Source organism: Panthera leo, chromosome E2, assembly GCF_018350215.1.
Source record: "Panthera leo isolate Ple1 chromosome E2, P.leo_Ple1_pat1.1, whole genome shotgun sequence".
Taxonomy (NCBI): Eukaryota; Metazoa; Chordata; class Mammalia; order Carnivora; family Felidae; genus Panthera; species Panthera leo.
In genome coordinates this window covers 56166477-56190466 of record NC_056693.1, presented here as the reverse complement: position 1 = coordinate 56190466, position 23990 = coordinate 56166477, and the positions used below count along the sequence as shown (strand labels likewise).

At 45.9% G+C, this 23990-nt stretch overlaps 1 protein-coding gene across 7 annotated transcripts in view; it reads right to left on the bottom strand.

Moving 5' to 3' along the window:
* Nucleotides 1-23990, bottom strand: part of CDH13 (cadherin 13) — a 1030961-nt gene that overhangs the window by 484796 nt on the left and 522175 nt on the right. For 6 of the 7 annotated variants that reach the window (XM_042919726.1, XM_042919730.1, XM_042919731.1 and 3 more), the window contains one exon: nucleotides 9743-9895. In XM_042919726.1, the coding sequence (XP_042775660.1) occupies nucleotides 9743-9895 (153 nt within the window). Of the gene's footprint in view, nucleotides 1-5735; nucleotides 6157-9742; nucleotides 9896-23990 lie in introns of those variants that run through there. The other variant, XM_042919734.1, reaches the window with a different exon arrangement.

The following is a 23990-nucleotide window of genomic DNA, read 5'->3' as shown; positions in this document are numbered from 1 at the left end:
CACGACCCGTTCCAATCTTCATGCCTCTTTCATCCTAGTCCACGCCCCTGAACAAACACCTTCCCGCCCCTGCTCGTTTACAACAAATGAAAAAAAAAAAAAAAAAGAATCTTCATGCCTAGTGATGAATGCAGAGAGCTGGAGAGTCAGCGGTGGGAGGCGGAAAGTTTCATCTGCATTTGCACGATCTGGTCCCAGAGTGGTCAGCCTCAATGCCTGCTTTCGCAGGATAACCAAACATTGGCAACAGATTTTGAGTACTGGGAGTCAGAGCTGTTGGCCAGTTAGTTATTGAACTGGCTCTTATTTGTAAACTTAGCAGCTCAGATTAAACGGATCTCAAGGCGCTTGCTGTTGTGATGTATTGTGATGATTCTCTGGCACCTGGAAAGACGAACACCACCAAGTCTGGTGGAAAGGGTCCACGAGGAACGGATTTGGCTGTAGTCAGACACCGGACGAGCAAAGAGGAGCTGCTGTCCCATGTTTATCGGTCCCTGAGCCTGTGTGGGGGCCACCTGCGGGCCCGGCGAGGGGAGGAGAAGGCTGAGGGGTGTGAGGTCTGCCCACCCGCCAAGACTCGAGCCGCACCTTTTCTGAGGAGTTTGTGCTGATGGAGTTTAGAAAACCACGTTCCCACAGCCCCGAGTGAGGAAGCATCTTTGCTGAGTGCACCAAATAATCAGTCAGGAGCACCTTGGCGGTCTCATCCGGGCAATGCCATTTACCTTCCTCTGGCCTCCGCTTCACGAGCTGTGCCTGGCAGATAAGGCCAGGTTGCAAAATCAAGTGCTTGGAATCGCGAAGACGGACCAGGAAGGAGCCAGAGGGAGATGCTTGAGGGGCATCGGGGTGGCGAGAAACCAAAACCAAACCCTGAATTCTTTTTTCTTTTCTCCTCCTTCCTTTCACTTCCTTTCCTTTCTAGCTAATTTACTTATTTTGAGGAGAGAGCATGAGAGCAGGGGAGAGGAAGAGAGAGAGAGAGAGAGAGAGAGAGAGAGAGAGAATCCCAAGCAGGCTGTGCACTGTCAGCATGGAGCCCAACGCAGGGCTCGATCTCACGAAGTGTGAGATCCTGCCCTGAGCCGAAACCAAGAGTTGACACTTAACTGACTGAGCTGCTCAGCTGCCCCTGAATTATTTTTTTTTTCTAAATATAGTTACAAGACAACCTGTTCATTTCTTTATCCAATTCTGTTTTCCTGCATTTCAGTTTTTTAAGTGCCTGTGTCAAAAGAGATGCTGAAAAGTAGTGTGCTTCAGATGTTTGCTCAGAATCAGGCAGTTGATTGAGAGAGAAGTAAGATCTTTGATTTCCTACAATACGTGTTAGAAACGAGATTCGCAACAAACCGACCAGGTAGGGGTCATCATCCCCATTGGAATAAACCAGGGTAGAGATGGGTTATATTAATCCAGTGGTTCTCAAATTTGGCTTCACGGTGGAAACACCTGGAGTTTTATGAACGTACTTGGTCCCACTCCAGGACACCCTGATTTAATTGGTTTGGGGTGCAGCTTGCGCATCAGGGGTTTTAAAATCTCCCCAGATGAGGCTCAATCAGTTAAGTGTCTGACTCTTGGTTTCGGCTCAGGTCATGATCTCAGGTTCGTGAGTTTCAGCCCTGCGTCAGGCTCCGTGATGACAGTGTGGAGCCTGCTTGGGATTGTCTCTCTCCCTCTCTCCTGCTTCCTCTCTCTCACTCTCTCTCTCAAAAATAAATAAAAATAAACCTTAAAAAATTATAAAAAAATAAATAAAATCTCCCCAGATGGCCTTAATGCACAACAAAGTTTGAGAACCACAGATGACTCACGCACGGTTACAGATCTAATAAGACAGAAAAGCTGGTTCTGCTGACCCCGGGGCCAGCTTCCTCCTAGCAGGAATTTTCTCCTGTACCAGCTCAAATATTCTGAAGACACTTTTATCTCTGGCCTAAAAGGTTGGTTTCTGAGATATAAGAAAACACTCAGTAACATGATCTTTAACAGTTATCCAAGGTCTAGACAGGACGGAGCAAAGAAACCCCGGGACAAATCTGCCTGGCTCCCAGCAGCTGTTACCGAAACAAAAACAAAGGCAGTTTTGAGGACCACAAACTGGACTTAGAGGGCTTTCACACGGCGTACCAGAGCATCTAGAAAAATAAGCATCTTTAAGGTGCAAACGGGTCACCCCAGCACAAGTGTAATGGAATGGGGTCCGAGGCCACCTTCATTGATGCAAATGAATGCATCAAGCCAGTTGTGGCCATGCAAACATTCAGAAGCACTCTCAGTAGAGCGAGGGGGTCTCAGACAACAGTGAGCACCAGAACCCCCTGAAGGGCTTGTGAACACCCAGACTGCAGCTGGGCGGGACTGGGAATGTGCATTTTTAACAAGTTCCCAGATAATGGATGCTGGTCTGGGGGCCACACCTTAAGAACCACCCATCTAAACATGTCCCTTCTAAGAAGTCTCACACGATGTTACCGCACCCAACTTTGTGAGCTGGGCGCCTGGCAACCACTTACAGCTCTATTTCACCTGCGAGGAGTTTTACCTCCAAGACTGGTCCGTGAGGTGATGGCTCTTAATTCGGGAACACTTAGTGGCTGCCCTGAGCAACTCTCCTGTACACCCCGCTCAGCAACTGCAACACAGCCAGGGCGTGATGCTGAGGAGGGAGTCAAAGGCAAGCAGAGGGCAAAGTACAAGCTGACACCCCACTGCCCCCACTTCCAAGGCAGGACCTGTGTGACAGTCCTCAGTGTGCTGCCCAACAAAGGAAAGGGCAAAAACAATGGTTACCTGATAGAGATCACAGTCATGTAGGAGTCTCCATCAGTTTGTCTTAGTAAATTACAAGAAAAAGGCAATCTTAGCAATAGCCTAACCTCCAGAAAACCATAGACGTCAGCCTCCCCTCCACAGTGATGTGGAAAACAAAGGCAAGAAGGAAATGGCAGGCAAAATTAAATTTCCTTATGACCTGTGGCCCATTGACAAATACTTGAGGCAGGCAGAGGGGAATATTTCTCTAGGAAAGGACTACTGTCTTAATGCTAATGCCTCACTAGAGGGAAAAACCACCTTAGCTTGACAATACTTAGCCTTCCGGTATCTTTATGATCCTTTTTAGCATATGAAGGGCCTTCTGGAAGCCTCCCTTTTGCCTCCCCCAGCCTCAGCCTCGCAGGATAAACCCAGTCACTCCTTACAACCCCAGGGCAGCTCTTTTTGCCAAGAAGTCCAGTTCTGTGCTTTAATAAAATCACCGTTTTACACCAAAGATGTCTCAAGGATTATTTCTTGGCTGCTGGCTCTGGACACCGCACCCCCCCCCCCACTCCAAAGCCACATCAATGCTGCTATCTTAGTGTCAACGTAAAGATGTAAAGACGAGAAAATGAGAAACAATAAAGAACTTGCCAAAAGGCGACACTGTGAAATGGCTGATAGTCACCTGTTTTTTTCACCTGTAAAAATGGCAACCTCCTAGAGTTCCTACGGCAGCAGAATCAAACCTTAGTAGGTCTGATTCCAAAGGCTGAGCTTTTAACCCAAGTTTTCTGTCTCCTCCCCATCAAGGCTCATTCCAAGGCCACGTGCGTTATTGATAGCTAGGCTTATAATAGTGAGAGCAGCTCAGAGGTGTGAGGCCACACGCTCTCCTGTGCATGGGCTGGTGACCTGCCTTTGGACCGCCATGCCTCCCGCTGACTGCCTCTTCCCTGGGATAAAGTGGTACCGGTGATGTGGCTGATGCTGTAGATGTCAACACCACTCAGAGCCCCTTGCTAGCTCAGCGACAGTCCTTCATATGACCCAGGTTCTTCCCTGTGGACATCCCAGCATTAGACTTGGCAACAGAAGTAGGACTTAAGGAAGCAGTTCTGCTTTGCAGATCTAAGTTCCGGAAAGCATGCTGTCAGGATCACTCCACATGTCTGGGCAGCCAAGGCAGAGATGCTCCCCACCACCCACCCTCCCCCAGTTCTGAGCATCACGTGAGCAGAGGGGTAGGGAGAGGTGGCAGCAGTGACGACTCCTCTAGAAAAGTGGTTCTCAGCCAGGGGGCAGTTTTGCCCCCATGGGACAATGAACGATAATATCTGGAGACACCTTTGACCAGCAAGACTGGGATGGGGGTTGCTATCAGGATCCAGTAGTTAGAGACCAGCTGTGTTTCTAAACACCCTGCACTGCATGGGCCAGCCCCCAAAGCAAAGGTTTATCCAGCCCCAAATGTCAATAGTGCCAAGGTGAAGAACCCTGGCTCTAAAACAGTACCATCGATGGCTGGGCATTTCCTGTAGCACAACTGTGGGGCGGGTCCCCTGTGAGCCAGGTGGTTGGATCCTCTGGCAACTACATAAGCTCCCTGTATCCTTTAATAAATCCCTTTCTTTATACATTAGTTGGAGGGGGGGTTGTTGACTACTACGAAGAATCCTGCCTGAGAAAGATGCCCATGGGGGAGACGAGACTAGTGGATGAAGAAGGGTGTAGCTGGTCCCTATACCTGAGGGCAGGGGGAGCATTCCAAGTACAAATATTATCAAGGGCAGTGCAAGCCTATCAGGTAATGTGTGCCTCATCCACATGGACAACAATCCACATGGACATTATTTATACGCAGGTTAATCACCTAAATAATTCTCCGATCTGGAGAAATCTACACATCTCAGTTCTCTAGGATCACTAATGGTATGATACATGTATTTCCACTCGACAGTATCATTTTTCACTTTAATGCATTTTTTGCCAGATTGTCTTGGAGGTACTTATGGGTTAGAAATGGGGCAGAGCCACATGGATGAAGGGGAACACAGGAGCAAGGACATCTTCTTTCTGCCGGGTGGATTCCCATTTTAGGGCAACAATCTTGGCTACAAAGTCAAGACATGTCCAAGAAATTGGCTTGAAGGAGAGCAAATTATACCCCAGAAAGTGTGAACAAATATTCAGGAGGGGACCACGAAATCCTGCTTATGTGCTGAGGCCACGCACACAGGTGGTTCCAATCACTAGTTCTGTCATCGGGCATGATAACATTATTAAGTTCATCTTTGTGAAGATTGAATGAGATCATCATTTAGGTATTTAGCATAGAGCCTTGGCACACTGTAAATGTTCAATAAACATTAACACCAACATTCATAACGATCATTTATCTAGGGAACCACTTTGGCCCTCAGCTAGCTAGATGAGTAAAGGCAAGATAATAAACCAGTTTCACAGGTTTGTGTGTCTAGTATTCTAGAGAGCTCCTGGGCACCTAATGGATGCTGAGTAAATCCTAGTTCTCTCTCTCTCCTTCCAAGTGCCTTTCTTTTCTCCTGTCCAGCTCTGACATCCCCAGTGCTCAGTATGTCTCCCAACCATGGACAACAGATCAGGGTGAATATGTCCTGCTCATGACATCGGCACACTACCACAGCCTTTCTTCCTGTTTTGCCTCCTACCCGCTGTTGAACCCAGCCCAGACTGTCTACTGGCACCCCAACCTGCCTGACAGACTCTGTCCCCCACTCCACTCCTGTCCTGCCATATTGACAAATTCGCAGCCAGCAGATCATATTCACAGTGTGAGGGAATCATTACCACCTGCTAATATTTTTATAGAATTTCATAAACTTGGTCATTCATGAATCATTTACAGTGCTTTATTCCAATGAAGAGTTCACAAATCACTCAAATGCTGGCAAAATGCATAATAATGAGTAATATTTCAGGAGGCTTTGCATTAATATGTCAGTTTCCAATACCGCGAGAGCTAAATTATTCTACCAGGCGCCACTTTGGGTCAGAGGCTTGGGAAGCCCTTTGGGGGCCGCGGTGGGGGGTGGGCAGGTGGAAGTAGGTCATGGAGAAAGATGGGATTTGGGAAGACATCCATCATCTGGTCATACCTCCGCCCTGGCCCCAGTAAGTGGAGTCCCTGGGAGAGAAGGCTGGGAACTTGCAGATGAGATATGAGACTCTAACTGGGGGTAACATAGGAAGAGGCATTTCTTAGTAGTTAGAAGTGCAGGGCTTTGGACGTGGAGAGAAGCAGATCCGGACCCCAGATTCCACACACATCAGCTCCGAGACCTTGAACAAGTTACTTTACAGTTCTTTGCTTATCTGCAAAATGGTGTTAACGTCTACTTCTGTAGTCTCCTGGGCGAAATGAGTTAAATAAGAGAGCATGTATGAAGCGTTTCCTGCAGGATTAGCCATGTATTGTTCCATAAACAGTAGCTTTAATGATGGCACACATTTGGGGGCCCAAGGACCAATTTGTCCCCGGTTATTTCTTATTGTGCAAATCCCGAAGGCTTAGTTCAGAGCGCTTTCCTGTGGGGTGTGGGAAGCAGCAAGTAGCCCTGACCTGCAAGTGAGGAGATTTTAACTAGAGGCTAAAGGAAGACACCAACAATGGAGCGATTATAATGGAAATTCATTCACCCACAGGCTCCCTGCTTTGCAAACTTGCCAGAGGGGAAAGGAAAACGTGGAAAGTGGAGCAGAGGATCCAGCTCTTTGAAGAGGTGTGTTTGCTACCAACCACGATGACCCTGGTAAACACGGATGGATCTGATTGTGCTGCTAAGATAGTAAATTATTTCTGAATAGGTGCTTTAAATGGACAGGGATTGCAACATTCCTGTGCCCAAAGTATATTAACGAAACTAAACCAGTCAATCCAGATACGGAAGAACCTAACACAGGGTGATAGGAAGGAAACAGGACAAAGACCTATCTAAGAGCCGGAGGTGTGGGGGGGATGGCATTGGTGTGGGGGGTTGGAGAGTGGCTCGGGCCAGCGGAAGCTGGGCTGCTGTAGCCGGTACTCTCCTAAGACCCCGCATTCCCACCAGGCATCAGCATCTCTCCACTGGGCATACACAGCCCTGTGCCAGGGGTACACCAAGTCAGACAACGAACGAGACACAGCATCCTGGCAGGGACACCTGTCTAATGGTGAGGAGTTTAAAGCAGTTCATCGTGAAACAGAGCCTTGGCGGTAAAATGAAAGCTACATGTGAGGGCAGGGAATCTGGCGTGTCTGGTTTCCCCCCACATACCCCCAACACTGTGGAGGAAGCCCCGCACTCTGTAGGTTCTCGAACGTGTGGAGAAAAAAATGAACTGAACAATTAATCACTATGCTATGAAGTACATTATGAAACTATTAACACAAACTCAAGATCACCCATGGAAAATCGATGCTTGATCTGGGTGGGCGGGGCGACAACACAAAGTCCTTGGAGTTCTCCTTTACCTTCCTCAACATCATTAATCTCTGGCTCATGTGGTAAGATCATACGGTGCTTACTGTGATTCTGGCATTATCCTAAATGCTTGACGCGTATGAACTCAGTTCATCCATTAAAATCCTGCAAGATCAGTATTGTTATCATTCCCATTTTACAGACGAGAACATTGAGGCAGACACCATGCCCAGGTTCCCACAGCTAGTCCATGACATGATCGGAACGTGGCAAACGTGGCTGTGTGCAAAATTATATGTTTTTAATTGCTATGCAACTATACAGCTTCACTTTTACGAAACATATGAGAAGCTCCAAGCTACTGACCAGGCTCTATTTTACTCACTGATTAACAATTGCTAGTTAGTCACAGCTAGTAATTTTATTTTGTACAGTCCTTAGAGGTGCCAGTACTAGTCTTCTTTCACAGATGAGAATTATAAGATCAGAGAGGGTAAGTGGGTCGTCCAAGATCACTTAGCTCAATAAGTGGCAATGCTGAGACTCGAAAGAATTTGCTACTTCCAAGCTCTTAACTGTTATCACTGTGCTACGAAATTATAAAATGTACTGTATCCTTAGTTTCTTGGGTCTGAAAATTAACGGATATTCCCACGATAGGCATGGGAAGAGCGGAGGACGTGCACTGGTGCTGGTTTACGGTCTGTGCTGGTTTTCCTTTCAGGAGCTGCCGCGTCACCCCCGGTTACTGCTGAGGCCAGTCGGACCCGGGACTTTGTGAGGGTGCCAGTATTCAGTTTCTACAGCAACCAGGTCCCCCCTAGGTACCCTAAGACACTCTGCTCACCCCTTGGTGGTCTCTGATAGATGGTACCCCTGCAGAGGCTCGCAGCACGTACCCTTTGGCAAAAGCTTCTGAGAAGGGGGTCTGGGAGGCACCTACATCCTCCCCGGATCCCGGGCCCTCGGGCAGACGGGGTTCTACCACCTTCCGTTGTACCACTCTATTTGTCCAGTACTTAGCTTCCTCCAACACCCTCAGACTGTCTCCTCCTCCCTGAACACCCACAGCAATCCAGTAGGGAGGTGAGTGTTACTCACATCTTGTGGATGGGATCCCGAGGACCAGAGCTTTCCTGGTCTTCCCAAGGCCAACGGCTCGTGGTGACAGGGCAGGCCAGACCCAGGGGACCTGTTTCCCACCCAGAGCCCTTACTTCTCAATGCAGTGTCCCTTCTCCCTCTGTCTGCAGAAAAGGAAGAACACGGGTTTTTTGGGGAGAGGCAGTAGTGTTTCTGAAGGGGGATCAGGATATCCGTACGCAGTGTTTTGACCAAGAAAACCAGAGATGCCAAATCTTGTCCTAGAAATCGATCACCACCTTCTGACCCCGAGCCAGGGAAATGCACAGGCTGGGGCAACGATGATGGAAGGCAAACATTGTTGGCTGAACCCTGTTTCCATGGTGCCTGCTCACAGCCCGGTGCGCTGCAACCCAAGGAGGGTTTTCCCAGAAAATGTCTGAGAATTCCAACACGTTCCTCAAAGACTGAGCTTACCACCCTCAGAGGCTTGGGTCTATAACACAGGCTGTGAAAATGGAATTTATGGACGGTGTTGTAGAGAAGGTATAGGACTGACCTCAAGCCCATATGAGATTCAGGGCTCACCCCAGTATCTGTTTGCCACCGCTTTGGTCTGTGGGTCCCGAATGGGTATCCACTAAAGGATAAAACTATCCTTTTACAAAGGGCCTGCTCTTCTTTTAAAAAAGCAACTTAATTATTTTTAGAAAAATCAGAAAACACAAAGAAAAAGTCAACAACACACAAACACAACGATTAACATTTTGGTTTTTCCTCTATCGCGTTTCTTCACAAATGTACGCCCGTTGTGATGTGTGATTACTCAATCTGCAGCGCGGATTCCATATGTATTTGTGTGTCTGTTTCCATTAAATACCTTGAATTTCTCCCAAATAACTAGAACTTCTTCAAAATATTTAAAATGGCTGTACAAAGCTTCCTTGCAAAGTTGTGCCATAATTTAACCACTACCCCATTGCTGAATAATTAGCAAAACTGTTTCCATTCTAAGCATGATGTCTTGCTCTAACATTATTGCACAAAAATCTAACTAAATGCTTTCCTATTTCCTAAGGATAGATTTCTAAAAGTACAATGATCACATCCAAAGGTTTACACCTTTTATAGCTATTCATTATCAAGCTGGTTTTTGGAAAGCCCAAGTTGCCATAAAGGTTCTGACCTCCTCTGAGATCCCCCAAGAGCCCTCCTCCTTGGCCTCCAGTACCCAAAGTCTCACACAGGCCTGAGGACTCTGTTGATGAGATAGGGCCCCCACTGTTACCCTGTTGGGGTTCAATGCCACTCGGCTCCCACAGAGACACACTTAAAGCCGCACAGCCCGAGGTCTCATGAAACACACAGAAATAACGAGCTCAGTGGGAAGAAAACAGCCTCAAAAAGCCACACGTCGCCATGCAGGGTGGGCACTTGAGGGGCACTCACTTGATAAGTAGCGATCGTTTCTCTGTCCAAGGTCCTTGTCACAGAGACACTGCCCGTGTTCTCATTGATTCGGAAAATTCCTTTAGGCTCTTGATCCACTCCCTTTCCAGTGAGCCGGAACTTAGACCCTTCCGGTCTGTCACTATCGACTACCTGGGCAGAAACACAGAACGACATTTAAGACGCTGGTTGGAAAACACAGAGAAAGCACGTTTTAAACATACCTCGGTGACCAAGGCACTAATCACAGGTGCCAACACAGAGCAGTCAGATAAAGTTGACTAAAGCAGCATCACCAAAAATAGCATCATCCCTTAACACCTTTCATCCTGAAATGCAAATCTTTGCAGCTTACAGCCAGGGAAGCTTACCAGCATGGGGGTGACATACATCTCGGGATAGATCTAGGAAGGAAATAACTCCAGGAGGTATAAGGTCAGACATTTTTTATTATTTGTAACTCTCAAAAAAGAGATTGATTTTTTTTTTTTTTATTGTAAGCAAGACCGAATGGACAATGGGGAAAACATGAGTGGGCAGTCTTTTAATGGGCAGGCATTGGTCAAGGTTCTAACTCTTTACAGAACTCTGTCATCAACAGCGCCACTCACCCCATTGCTTATAAGGAAGTAGGCACAGTGTTGTAAGCATTTTACGTGCATTTACAAGTTAAAAAAAAAAAAAAAAAACTCACAACAATGCTGGTGGGGGGGGGGGACATTATCATTCATACTTAAGGGATGAAACCCCTGAGACACAGGGAGATGTAACTATGGTCACAGCCATGAAAGAGATGAAGAGAGGATTCAAAACCCATCTTCCATTTCTTTAGGGAAATTGCTCTGCAACAATGCCTGTTCTGAATTTAAGAGAACCCCCTACAGGTTGTCAGCCTTGATTTGACATTTGAAGATAATTCAGATGATAGAGATTGATGGAGTAAGATAGTTCTAGACAGAGGGAACCGCACAGACACAGGCAGCAGGCAGACGAGAGGGAGCCTACAAAATTCCAGAAACTGGGAGTTATTCATGGGGTTTGAGTCAGGTTCAGGGGTAATTAGGAGCCAAATTTAATTCGTTTTTTTTTTTTTTTTAATAGCGTTTGAAGATACTCACAGATTTTAATTTTAATAGCGTTTGAAGATTCCCAACTAAAGAGAGAATTATTATTTGCATGAATTGGTTCTAGAGTTTGCCCAATTATTCATCTGTATTTAATGTCACTTTATCATCTATATCTGTGAACAAGAATTCGATGGTAACCATGTTTTTCGGTCTGACAATTTAAAGGTCAGAAACAAACATGCAGAACAGTTAAATGAAAGCTATACCAATCCAGCTGTAACCAATTTACAAGTGAACAGGCACCTGGGGAACACTGTTGGAACACTGTCACCTGTACCTGGAGGGTTTCGGTGGCTAGAACAGGAAAGGTGCCTTCTGGTGGAGTCAGTCTCCCTCAGAGGCTGGTCATGGCTGGGGCCCCCTAGCCTGCAATTCCGGCGGCCGCCACCAGGTGGCAGTGGTGCCTAAGGCAGCGTGACCCTTCTACCCAGGTTCCTCTGCCGTGCCCAGTTGAGTCAGAGACCGACAGTTCCACAGAGCAAGTTTTTTCTTTTTTTCTGATTGAAAATTTTACTTAAATACATTGAGAGTTTTGATTAAACACCAATTATCTCTGTTTGCTTTTTTAAGATTAACATAAAATGTCATCTAAAGCAAGATTTAAACTAAGGCATGTGATATCTTCTGAGGAAACGGATTTTTAATCGCTGCTTGACTTGATTTAATCCAACTGATGTTCTCCCCCCTGACCCACTCCCCACTGCTTGGGAGCTCATGAGGTCAGCAGCCTCCGCATATTGGGCTCACCCCTGGATCCCAGTGCCCAGCACAGTGCCTGGCATATGGCAGGAAACAGTGCCAGTATCTGCTTAATAAAAAACACCACCATTCAGACAAACCCATGTCCCAGTCCTAGCTTGGTCAAAGGCCAGCTGTGTGACCTTGAACATGGCCTTCTTGGCTCTTGATTTCCTTATCCGTAAAATGAAGAGAACACCCCTTACTTCTCAGGGCTGTGAGGGTTTAATGAGATATTGTGTGCAAAGTGTACTTCCTGGTGAACAGAAGGGGCTCAATGAATTGTAGCTAATGATACCCATGCTCAGGGTAATAATCGTAACAAAATCGCACCATCATGGTTATTGGGTAAGACTGAGACTTTCAGGCATAAAAAAACATCTTAGCCATAACATTAAAAAAAAAAAAAAATCCCTAAAAGGGGCTTGTGGGTGGCTCAGCTGGCTAGGTGTCTGACTTCAGCTTGGGTCGTGATCTCACAGTTTGTAGGTTTGAGACCCGTGTTGGGCTCTGTGCTGACAGCTCGGAGCCTGAAGCCTGCTTCGGATTCTGTGTCTCCCCCTCTCTCTGCCCCTCTCCCACTTGTACTCTGTGTTTCCCCACCTCTCAAAAATGAATGAATGTTAAAAAAATTTTTTTAAATCCCTAAGAGAACACATTTCCTTTGATTTTTATTTATTTTTAAAATGTGTATTTGTTTTTATTTTGAGAGAGAGAGAGAGAGAGAGAGAGAGAGAACCAGTGGGGGAGGGGCAGAGTGAGAAGAGAAAATCCCAAGCAGGCTCCACACCGTCAGCACAGAAACTGATGTGGGGCTCGGTCCCATGAACAGTGAGATCATGATCTGAGCTGAACCCAAGAGTCAGACGCTTAAACAATTGAGTGGTGAGGCACCCAGGCGCCTCAGACACATCTGTGGTTTGGGAAGAGAAGTGCTCTGGAGACAATCTCACTGTGGGAAGGGGCAGCCACACAAAATCTGCTCTGTGTTGTCACCTCCCTCCCTCCGTCCCCCTTTAACCACTTTGGCCCAACTGTGAATTAAAGCCTCTTCCTCTCACTCCCCTGAGCACACCCAAGGCATGCAGGTCCCCTCCAAGGCCGTGCTGAGCAGAGACATAATGTGACAGGAGCCCTACACGAGCTGTTGTGCTGTCCTGCTCCCAGCAGTGGACAGGAGTGGACTTCTGACTGCGTCTGGGCCCCAGACAAGGCCTGCTGGGGAAGTTTTCCATGCTCTGACCTCCTTTCCAGACACTTCCCCAGTCAGAGAGCCCTGGGAGCACAGTGATCCAGACCTTCTGGAAGGTCCTGAAGGCTCTCTTGGGTCAACTATGGCCACTCCCCCTCCCTTTTCTCCATTTCTCCACCTACTGCTCAACACTGAATTCTGGACTCCCCCCAGGGCCACCTTTTTTCTGCTGAGGTTGGGTCTGGCTAAGTTCCTTGCTCTTGGGGAGCTTGAGTCACTTGACCTCACAGAAGCAGCATCTTGGCTGCTGGATTTAAATGACTTCTTCCCCCAGGAGGAGGAAGTCCCGTGTGAACATCTCTGCTTTGTGCTGCCAATCCTCTCTATTTGTATCTTGAAAGGCCTAGATTTAAAAAAAAAAAAATTTTTTTAATGTTTATTCATTTTTGGGAGAGAGAGAGAGAGAGAGAGAAAGAGAGAGAGAGATGGCATGAGCAGGGTAGGTGCAGAGAGAGAGGGAGGCACAGAATCTGAAGCAGGCTCCAGGCTCTGAGCTGCCAGCACAGAGCCCAACGCGGGGCTTGAACTCGCGAACTGTGAGATCACGACCTGAGCAGATGTCAGACGCTTAACCGGCCGAGCCACCCAGGAGACCCTAAAGGCCTAGCTTTTAACATATATATTGAATCTGCCTGCTGGTCCTCAGAACTGCGTCCACTTTGAAGGAGCGCCCACAGCCACACCAAGTATGGTGCCCCCAGACTAATGAGCATTATGGGGCCACCAGCCCAGGGACATGAAGGGCATCATGCTCCATAGAACCATGGTCTCAAGATATGGTTCCCTGGACCAGCAGGGGCATGGACTCCTTCGGAATTCGACTTCTCAGGCCCCACCCAGAGGCCTGGATCAGGAAGCCTCGGGGTGGGGTCCGGCGTTGTGGGCTTTGTCGAGCCCCTGCCAATTCCCATGAGCATCCCCCCGTTTGACAAGCCCCATCTATACTCATTAGAACTGGTTTCCCCTGCTACCGTTCAGAGGCCGAAAGAAGGCTGGGTCGTCTTGCTACTCCCCTCTAGACCGATTTTAAACCTACAGCACTGTTGGGAACTATTTTTTTAAAAAACCTCTTCTCTAGGATGTCGTGGAATAGAATTGCTGGTTCCCGAGACTGACATCTCTACCTGCATCAGAACACCCCAGGGCGGAGACCTTGGAGAGGAAGGCGTGGGGTGGAGCTCGGGTCCCAGCGAGAAGCCACGAGTCTGGGTCTTTAGGTGGGACTTCAGAGGGACCCCAGCCCACTCCAGCCTCACTGATCTGGGGAGATAGAGGTGTGCAGTGGCCACAAACCCACGGAGGGCCCCCCCCCCCTCCCGCCATACCTCGAAGCTGGTTCATGGTAGTCCAATGGGTTTCCAGATGAGCTTTATTACACTATGTAAAGTCCCGAAAACTGCCCAGGGCCGTCCCGGCTGCGGGGGGGCCCCGGGCGGTGGTCCTTCTGTTTCTGTTGTTTAATGTGATGGGATATAAGAAATCCAGAGCACTCCTCCTGGTCAGAACAAATCCTGCCCCGAGTCTCTGCTCAGCAACAGTTGTTAACATCCATTATACCACATAGCAAGGCTTCACAATTAGCTGGTCTTTCCTATTACTCTTTGCAATTCAACACTTCTTTTCACAGTGGGATTTCTCTCTCTCTCTGTCTCTCTCTCTCCCTGCCTTACTTGCCCTCAGAGTTTGAATGGGAAAAAACGATAGCTCATGATGAGACCGAACTTGGGCTCCGGGTGCTGACCCCCGGGAAGGGCGTGTGAATAGCACTCGGGCATCTTGCAGCAAAGCTGGGGAAAGTGACTTCCCAGGGAGCCATGGGGTGGCCAGCACGCAGGCCTTATCGGTGGCAGAGCACAGCGGGGACCGGAGTCCTCTGCACCAGAGAGGGACAAGAGATATGGAGGCCTGGAGCACGCAGTGATAGGTGGATCTGAATTGCAAAAGGACGTTCACGCTGCATACTTCTTAGGGCTGTGGCCCCGCGATGGACAGAGCAAGGCCCTCTGTTGAATCCCCCAACCTCTGTCCTCTGTTCTAACCTCTGTCCTCTACTTCCAGCATCAGGTTGAGTGCGGTTTTAAGGTCTTCTTCTATGAATTTATACACATATATGCATTCATAGAATATACAGCAGTTTCAAAATTTTTTACCGAAGTTAGATCATTCTGTATAAATTATTCCACATTTTCCCCCCTATTCAGTGTGGCTGAGATGCATTAAAAAAGTTCATATATAAACTGTTTTGGGGGGATGATTTTACATTTACAGAACCGTTTCGAAGACGATATGGATTTCCCGTATACCTTTCACCTAGTTTCCCCAAATGTTAACATCTTCTGTAACCATGGTCACAACTGAGAAGTTAACAGTGACACATGGCTCTTAGCGAACTAAGCTCCAGATTCTGCGTATTCAGATTTCACTAGTCTTTCTGCTTCTAGCCTTTTTCTGATCCAAAATCCAATCCAGAGCCCCACATAGCCTTCTGTCCATGTGGTTTTTAGTCGTCCATCCTGGTGCATCTGTGTGGGTTCGGACTTTTCCTTAATTGTACTGACATCAGTGTTTTTCCCCTTTGGAAAATGTATTCAATATAGAAACAGGACAGTCACCAGGCTTTGTACACCCTATTTGCCATAAGAGCTTCTGGCCCCGATATCGGGTGTCTATACTCTAACTCAGACCTCCACTAAAGACTTTTGGTTGTTTTGTCCTCAGGGCCTAGCATGGTACATAGGACAATAAATATTTGCGTGCCGAGTAAGTAAGTAAGTAAGTAAGTAAGTAAATAAATGTGATAGTAGTCTTCTCACTGGCTTCCATGTTTCTGATTTCTCTTTTCTCATCTATTCTTTTTAAAAATTTTAATGTTTGTTTTTGAGAGAGAGAGAGAGAGAGAGAGAGAGACAGAGTGCAAATGGGAGAGGGGCAGAGAGAGGGAGACAGAATCTGAAGCAGGCTCCCGGTTCTGAGCTGTCAGCACAGAGCCTGACACAGGGTTTGAACCCACAAACCTTGAGATCATGACCTAAGCTGAAGTTGGATGCTTAATCAACTGAGCCACCCTGGGGCCTCTCTCACCTCCTGTTCTAATTGCAACCAGAATGGTCATTCTAAAATGCATATACAGGGGTGCCTGGGTGGCTCAGTCGGTTAAGCGTCCGACTTCAGCTCAGGTCACGATCTCGCGGTCTGTGAGTTCGAGCCCCGCGTCGGGCTCTGGGCTGATGGCTCAGAGCCTGGAGCCTGCTTCCGATTCTGTGTCTCCCTCTCTCTCTGCCCCTCCCCCGTTCATGCTCTGTCTCTCTCTGTCTCAAAAATAAATAAAAAAAAAAGTTAAAAAAATTAAAAAAAAAAAATAAAATAAAATGCATATATACCTAACCACCACGAGATTCCCAGGCTAGAAATTGTCATGGCTCCCTACTGCCCCCAGGGTCTATTCCCAGGGGCCTTCCTGATGGGTCTCCACCTGCTTCTACAATTCTAACTTCGGCCACAACCAACCACAGGCATTCTGAACTTAGCTCACATTCTCTGGACCTAGGTCAGCTGGATGCCCGTCCCCAAGCCTGTCTGCTGGAGACCCCTCCTTGTCTTCCTGGACTCAGCACCAGGGACTGCCCACTTACTGACATTTCTCTTCCCCCTCTCTGCCCTGTTCCGTGAGGAATGAACCTCGTCCTCTGAGCGTAGCCCTGCTCCCTGGCGAGATCTATTCTAGCACAGAGAGCAGATGGCCTCTTTGTTGTTGTTGGTGACTGTCCTTGGGCTATTTATTTCTTATTCTCTTTAAGATTTCTTGGGCCAGGAACAGAGAAGATACTTGATGAAAGCTTTGAGTGAAGAAGTGAAACTTGTTTTGCATGTTTTTATGTGATCACAAAATGCTCATAAACCCCAATCCACATATTGAAAATAAAAATAAGGTCTGTTGTACCAACCTTGTAAAAAAATGTGGGGGCGCCTGGGTGTCTCAGTTAAGCATCTGACTTTGGCTCAGGGCATGATCTCATGGGTCATGGGTTCGAGCCCCACGTCGGGCTCTGTGCTGACAGCTCGGAGCCTGGAGCCTGCTTCAGATTCTGTGTCTCCCTCTCTCTGCCCCTCCCTCACTTGCGCTCTGCCTGTGTCTCTCTCTCTCTCAAAAATAAACATTAAAATAATTTTTTAAAAATGTGGTCACTTTACCTGTGGGGCATCAATGCCTTTTCATTTTTCTTTTTACAAATTCCCAAAGTTACTTCCCAGGAAGTAGTAATGCCCAGGAGTTGGGAAGGGACTTCCAACCCTCCCCATCCCAATAATCTGCTGAGGTCCACTTGTGGGGGACTCTCTGATTAGACATTGTGCCTGTTGACAAAGCAGTGTCAAGATGAATACTTTGGCACTTCTTCCCTGTCACATCCAACAAAATCGATGCCTCGGATCCTCCGCTATTTAGAAAATCTGGAGATGTTTCTTTTCAAAGGAGAGAAGACTACGCCTACACACACACACAGACACACACAGACACACACACACACACACACACACACACACACACACACTATGATCAAAAGGCTGAAAACTCAGAAAATAATTAACCCACTCCCCCGCCAGAATCACCAAAGAGGATAAATCACATGTCAACAGTATAGGTCTTTGGAAGATGGAGACAGAGGTGTACTTTTTTCCTTCACTCTTAGAATATTTTTGGTTTCAGGCAATGAGGCTATATTACTTATACAGTCAAAATACCACTTTTTTAAACATGTAAGAGGAATTATTGGAGCTTGCGAATTTTGAATTCATGCGAATACATGCGAATTGAATTTGAATTCAATTGAATTCATTGAAACATTTGAATTCATTGCGAATTTTGAATACATGTGAATTTTGAAGATGTCTAGTCCATGTTAAATAGTCGGGAAAAAAACCCATTTACTGCCTTCTATAGTTATTAGAAGGCATTTGCTTTATCATTAGATCCATTCCCTAAGGTGATCTGTAAGCACTAATTAATTCCCAGCTGTGGTTTAGTCCTTGACATGCCTTTGAACTCGGCAGTTTGGCTGTCTGGGCAGCTGTTGGATCCATGCCCTTGCCCCACCCTCGAGTTGCTCAGCTACTTGCAGACACTAGGTCATAAATTAGAACTGGGAAAAACCCAGGGCCAGGAGCCCCAATCCCGTGGTGCAGAAACACCGGGCCAGCGCCCTGACAATCCACGGAAGGATGACGAGAGCCAGAGACCCACCGTCTAATCCCGTGGTTCTCATCCTATCTGGGGCTGGCTCTGTTCAGCACCAAGTTCCAAGGGTTCCCATGGTGCCTTGGAGGTCACCGAGGTTGAGGGCAGGCTGGTGCCCTTGGAAAGAAGCACAGATGAGGGGACGCCTCAATTCACTATGATTCCTCTTCTAGTAACACCATCATCACACTACTTTGGTTTCTCTTCTTTTATAACAAAGACATTTATGCCTGACTACAGCTTATGCTGAGTTCTGTAGCATTCAATGTTAATTTGTGAGTGGTTTCTTTTTTTACCTTATTTTCTGATAGTTTACACTTTTTTTTTGAGAGAGAGAGAGAGTGAGAGAGAGAGGGGGGCAGAGAGAGGGAGACACAGAATCTGAAGCAAGCTCCAGGCTCTGAGTTATCAGCACAGAGCTCAACGTGGGGCTCGAACTCATGGACTGCAAGATCATGACCTGAGCCGAAGTCAGATGTTTGACTGAGCCACCCAGGTGCCCCTAGGCTTTTTTGCATATATTCTCTAGGCTGTAGAATTTTTTATGAGAGTATTTCTTAATTTATGAGTATTTACACTATTTTAATCATTTATTTCCAACTTACATAATAATGTGGCTTAGGAAATTTCAACTTTTGAGGTTTTAAAAAAAATTTAATCTTTAAAAAAAATTTTTTTTTAATGTTCATTTTAGAGACAGAGGGAATGCATACAAGTGGGGGGAGGGGCAGAGAGAGAGGGAGACACAGGATCCGAAGGAGGCTCCAGGCTCTGAGCTGTCAGCACAGAGCCCAGTGAGGGGCTCGAACCCACAAACTGTGAGATCATGACCTGAGCTGAAGTCTAACACTTAACCAACTGAGCCACCCAGGTGCCCCTTAAAAAAATGTTGTTAGTGGCTGAGTACGATAACATCTTTACTAAATGATCCATTGACACACAGAAGGGATAAGTATTCTACAGCATTATTCATAATAGCAAGATATGGAAACAACACAAGTGTCCAACAATGGATGAATGGATAAAATGTGGTGTATCCATGAAATGGAATATTACTCAGCCTTGAAAAGGAAGGGAATTCTGACACATGCTGTGATATGGATGAAACTTGAGGACATGCTAAGTGAAATAAGCCAGTCACAAAAGGACAGATGTAGGATTCCACGTATCTAAATTCCTAAGTGGCACAATGCTGTTCTCACTGTAGGAGCTCAGTTTCTGTTTGTTAAAAATATACACCAAACTCTTACCACCTCTCACTCAGCCTCATGGTCAGTTTCTCTTCCATGACTTTTTGTTTTCTTAATTTTTAATGTTTATTTATTTTTGAGAGAAAGAGAGTCAGAGCATTCGTGGGGGAGGGGCAGAGAGAGAGGGAGACACAGAATCCAAAGCAGGCTCCAGGCCCTGAGCTGTCAGCACAGAGCCCCACACAAGGCTCGACATCATGAACCCTGAGATCTTGACCTCAAAGTCCTACACTTAATCAACGGAGCCACCCAGGCGCCCCACTTCCATGACTTTTCCTTCCTCTAATACACTATCTCTCTACACCTCCTTTTTTTCCATTCAAAGCGTTTATTGACCATTTATGAGTCCCAGAGTGTTTGTAGACCTCCACGGGCTCTCAGTTCTATGCATTCTTTGAAGTCTAGATCATGCAAGAGCACAGATGTGCTGAAAGATGCCACAGAAGATCAGAGAAAGAGGGTCATTTTGGATCCTTCAGGCATTGTGCCTTGCTTGTCTGGACCCAAAGTTCATTCATTGCCCATTAGTATCACACTTTTTTTAAAAATTTTTTTTAACATTTATTTATTTTTGAGACAGAGAGAGACAGAGCATGAACAGGGGAGGGGTAGAGAGAGAGGAGACACAGAATCTGAAACAGGCTCCAGGCTCTGAGCTGTCAGCACAGAGCCCGACGCGGGGCTCGAACTCACGGACCGTGAGATCATGACCTGAGCCGAAGTCAGACACTTAACCAACCAAGCCACCCAGGCGCCCCTGTATCACACTTTTGGACCCCTTTGTGTCCAAGAGAATAACTGGGATCCTTAGATGTCACTTCCTGAATTTCTGGTTTCTTAATGCAGGCTGTGAGTTATACTCCCTTTCTCATTGGGTCCCTTCAAAATGTCTTCCTTGACCTTGACTCTTCTTATTCTACAATCAAGATGGTCCCTAAAATTTCTGGTAAAAACTCCACATCTTCTATACTTGCTGTCTAATCTATTTATGACTCAGATGTATGATAGTAGGAAGTGGTCATTGAAGCTGTGTCTAAATACTCTGTCTCCTCTCCTTCTGGGCACATAGCAGGAGTCTATTTCCCCGATACATGACATTGCTTTTGGTGATGTGACTTGCTTTGGCTAATAAAGTGTGACTGAAAGTGCTATGTGTCACTTCAGCTAATTCTAGGCAAAAGCTTTAAGAGTTATGATATGCTTATCCATGTTGATTTTGCCTTCTCCAGGTGGCCAGCAATTTCCAGATAATAGTGACTTCATCAACCTAGATCTCAGGGAAAGAATGATAACGAGGAGGAGCAGAGCCCACACCTAACCCTCAGTGGACATGGAGGTTAGTTAAGCCTCTGTTACTTTGATCAACTGAAATTAGGATTTGCTTATCACTGCAGCAGAGCCTGCCTATCCTGACTAATGCACAGAGGGTTTAAAAGCACAGGGTGGAAAGACAGGTAAAAATATGTCTGCATCCCAGCTCAGAGCTCACAAACAACATGAACTTTTGTAAGCAGTGTGGCCTCTCTGAGCCTCATTCCCATTCTCTGCAAAATGGGGGAAATGATGTCTCTCCCAAAAGGATTATGGCAAGTAAATGATCCGAGAGATATGCAATGCATAAATACATAAAATATTCAATAATGTAAGGTCGTTGTTCTTTTTATAACTATTAAATGGTGATGATGATGGTGATGATGAAGAAGAAGGGGAGGAGAATGACAGTTTGTGTTCATTGAACACAAACTCTTTGCCACACTTTATTCTAAACATTTTACATACAGTAGTTTATTTAATCCTTACAACAACTCAGTGGAATAGGTATTTATAGTAATCTTCACTTTATGGAGGAAGAAACTGAGTCCCACAAACCTTGGCAAAGTTAGCTAGGGAATAACTTCGGATTTGAATCCAAGTATCCAGAACCCATGGTTTTAGGCTCGACTCCATATGGCCAACTAATGGATGTGTGCTGGCTTGAGTGGGAGCAGCCCAGAAATAGAATCAATAAAGATTCAGAGCCTGGCGCTGTTGACAGTGCTCAGGTCTGGCCTCCTCGTGACATGCCCCCCTCCCCCGCCCCCCCCATGAAGGCTGAGAGCAGAGATGTTCATCTCAGGCCTTATGCCAGCGACAGAGCCAACATCAGGGACTTTCAAGTCTCCATTCCCAGATTTATACGTATCCAATGGGTCACCCATTCTCTCCATACATCAAATTCCTGGCAGGAATATCTTTACCTGCTCACACCCTCTTAGCTTTGTCATAGTCATGGCATAATGTGGAGGTTTCTGCATGCATTCTGCCATCTAAAAGGATAATAAATTAATCATGCCCCTTGGGCACTGTTGAAACATACACACTTAATCTCTTACCAACTTTCCCTCGCCATTGCTCTGCTCCTCTCCTTTCCATCAGTTCAGATTTTTACAGTTCCCAAAGAAATATTAAACCAAATATTTATGCACTCATCTGAACCACAGTTCAGAGAAAGCAATGTAACAAAATCAGCATTATGAACCTGGAGCGATTCCCGTTTGGAAGTAATAAACACGAACAATTGAACAATTTCTCCCTGGAAATGCATGTTGGCTGCCCTTTTGCCAAGAGTTTCAATACTTATTCTTATTATTCTTATAATTCAGGACAAATTTTAATGTTAAGTCTGATGCTTGGAAACACAAGCAGTGTCAAATATAAATAAAATTTCAATCATTTTCAATTGAAAGCCTGGCATTCTATTCTGCCTCACATGCACCTTGGTTACAAGGACCTGTGCATGACTTCGAAGTTCCTCATTCCCTGAAGCAGTAACTATCTCTCACAACTGGGTCACATATGATTGAAATCTTTCTGGGAAAGATTTCACTTTCAGAGAAAATTCAGGCTCCTTCAGTAGTTCATTTTACAGCCCATCCCTATCTTCAGCCTCAACTGTTGCTTTGTCCACACATATCCTCCTATCCTGTTTTTCTGCCATTTCCCCCCAAATGCCTTTCTTGGGCCTACCCCTGTTTCAGCCCTGGGGTTACTCTCTGATGAACCAAAAGGTTCCTATCCAAAAGCTGAGCCTGGCCAATCAGATAATCTCTTTAGGAAGCCTGGTGTTGGGACAGGAAGAGACTGAGTCGGTTAGCTAAGCAAGGGTTGTGGAGCCCGAAAGTCTTATCAGGATAAAAGCCAAGTGTACCATTTTGGGGAGACCGTTTCAGACCATATGTATAGACCTTGACAAAGAACACGGTCTACTTGGAAAACAGAAAGGGAAGACAGTGGATATCTGTGTGTATATGAAGCCAGTTTGGGCTCAAGCCCTGTAGATGGTGAATTATCCTCTTCGGCATTACTTAATTTTATGCCTCAGGCTTCGTCTTTAAATTATATTTTTCTACCAAAATATCAGAGTCCTCTTTCCTAGTGGTGTCTGGTAAATGGCTTTAATTCACCAGGCTATTACCAAGTGTATATCTGTATAACTCATTCCTTCACTGTCCCTGACTTCTCTAATTATATTCATTTATTTAGTCAGGACTTCCATGACCACCTTATTAAAAAAAAAGTGGCTTCCCTTCCAACATTATCCTCTATGTCAATGACCCTGCTTTGTTTTCCTTCATAGAACTAACCCATCATCACCTGACATAGTTATCTGTTTGCTATCTCTATTTACCATTAAAATAAATGTTCCATGTTATTAGGGACTTTGGTCTTTGTTCATGGCTGTGAACAGAGCATAGTGTATAGTAGACATTTAAATATTTTGTAATAAGTAAAGAAGCTATGCAAAGAGAAAAAGTGAAATGAGAGACCACATGGTAAAAAAGGAAAGGAAGGAAGTACACAAATTAATGAACTTGCATAGCTTTCATTTGATTTCATGATTTCAAAATGGCTTATCAATTTCTGGTAAGGACCAGCTTTGCTTCTTGGGCTTGAGGTAGGAGAGACACTCTGGTATCTTCCTACGAGAGTCATTTAGAGTGGCTTGCCTAATTAAATGATCCCAATGAAACGCACGGATTTTAAAGAGTAGGGCAGTGTGCTCCCTGAAAATTAACAGGCTCATGGATGAAATGAGACCAACTTGGGTGAACATCTTTATAAAATATGGTTTTTCTAAGGGAAGTCCAACAAGAAAGGATCATATAAACTACAAGTCAATAAAGACTTTGGCAAAGGATTTCATAAGTTGCACAATAAATGGAAGGCTCTTGGTGGGGGTTGTGTATGGATTGTGGGTTCCTCTCAGGTTATGGTAACTAATCCTTTAAAACAGTCATGGGTAAATAACTGTCCAATAACTGCCTTGTGGGTGATTACTCCATAACAGATCATGTTGTATGCTGTGTTCTCTCCAAGGGATATGGGGACGGGTAGAGGTTACGTGACGTAGGGACCCTAAAGGAAGCATGTATTTGAGGGAGAACCAAGGTGGTCTGTTCTATATAGGATTAACACAGTGAAGCCCCTTAAGTGATTGGAGACATAGAGAGATGAGGGAGGGGGCATAGTTTTGGGCATCACCTAAAGACCTGCAAAAGAGGAGATTGGCTTAGTTTTGTTATTTCAGGGAAGTCAATCAATACAAGTTACTGAACAGATAGATTTCAGCTTAAATGGAAGGAAACATTGTGAGGTTGGAGAGCATTAG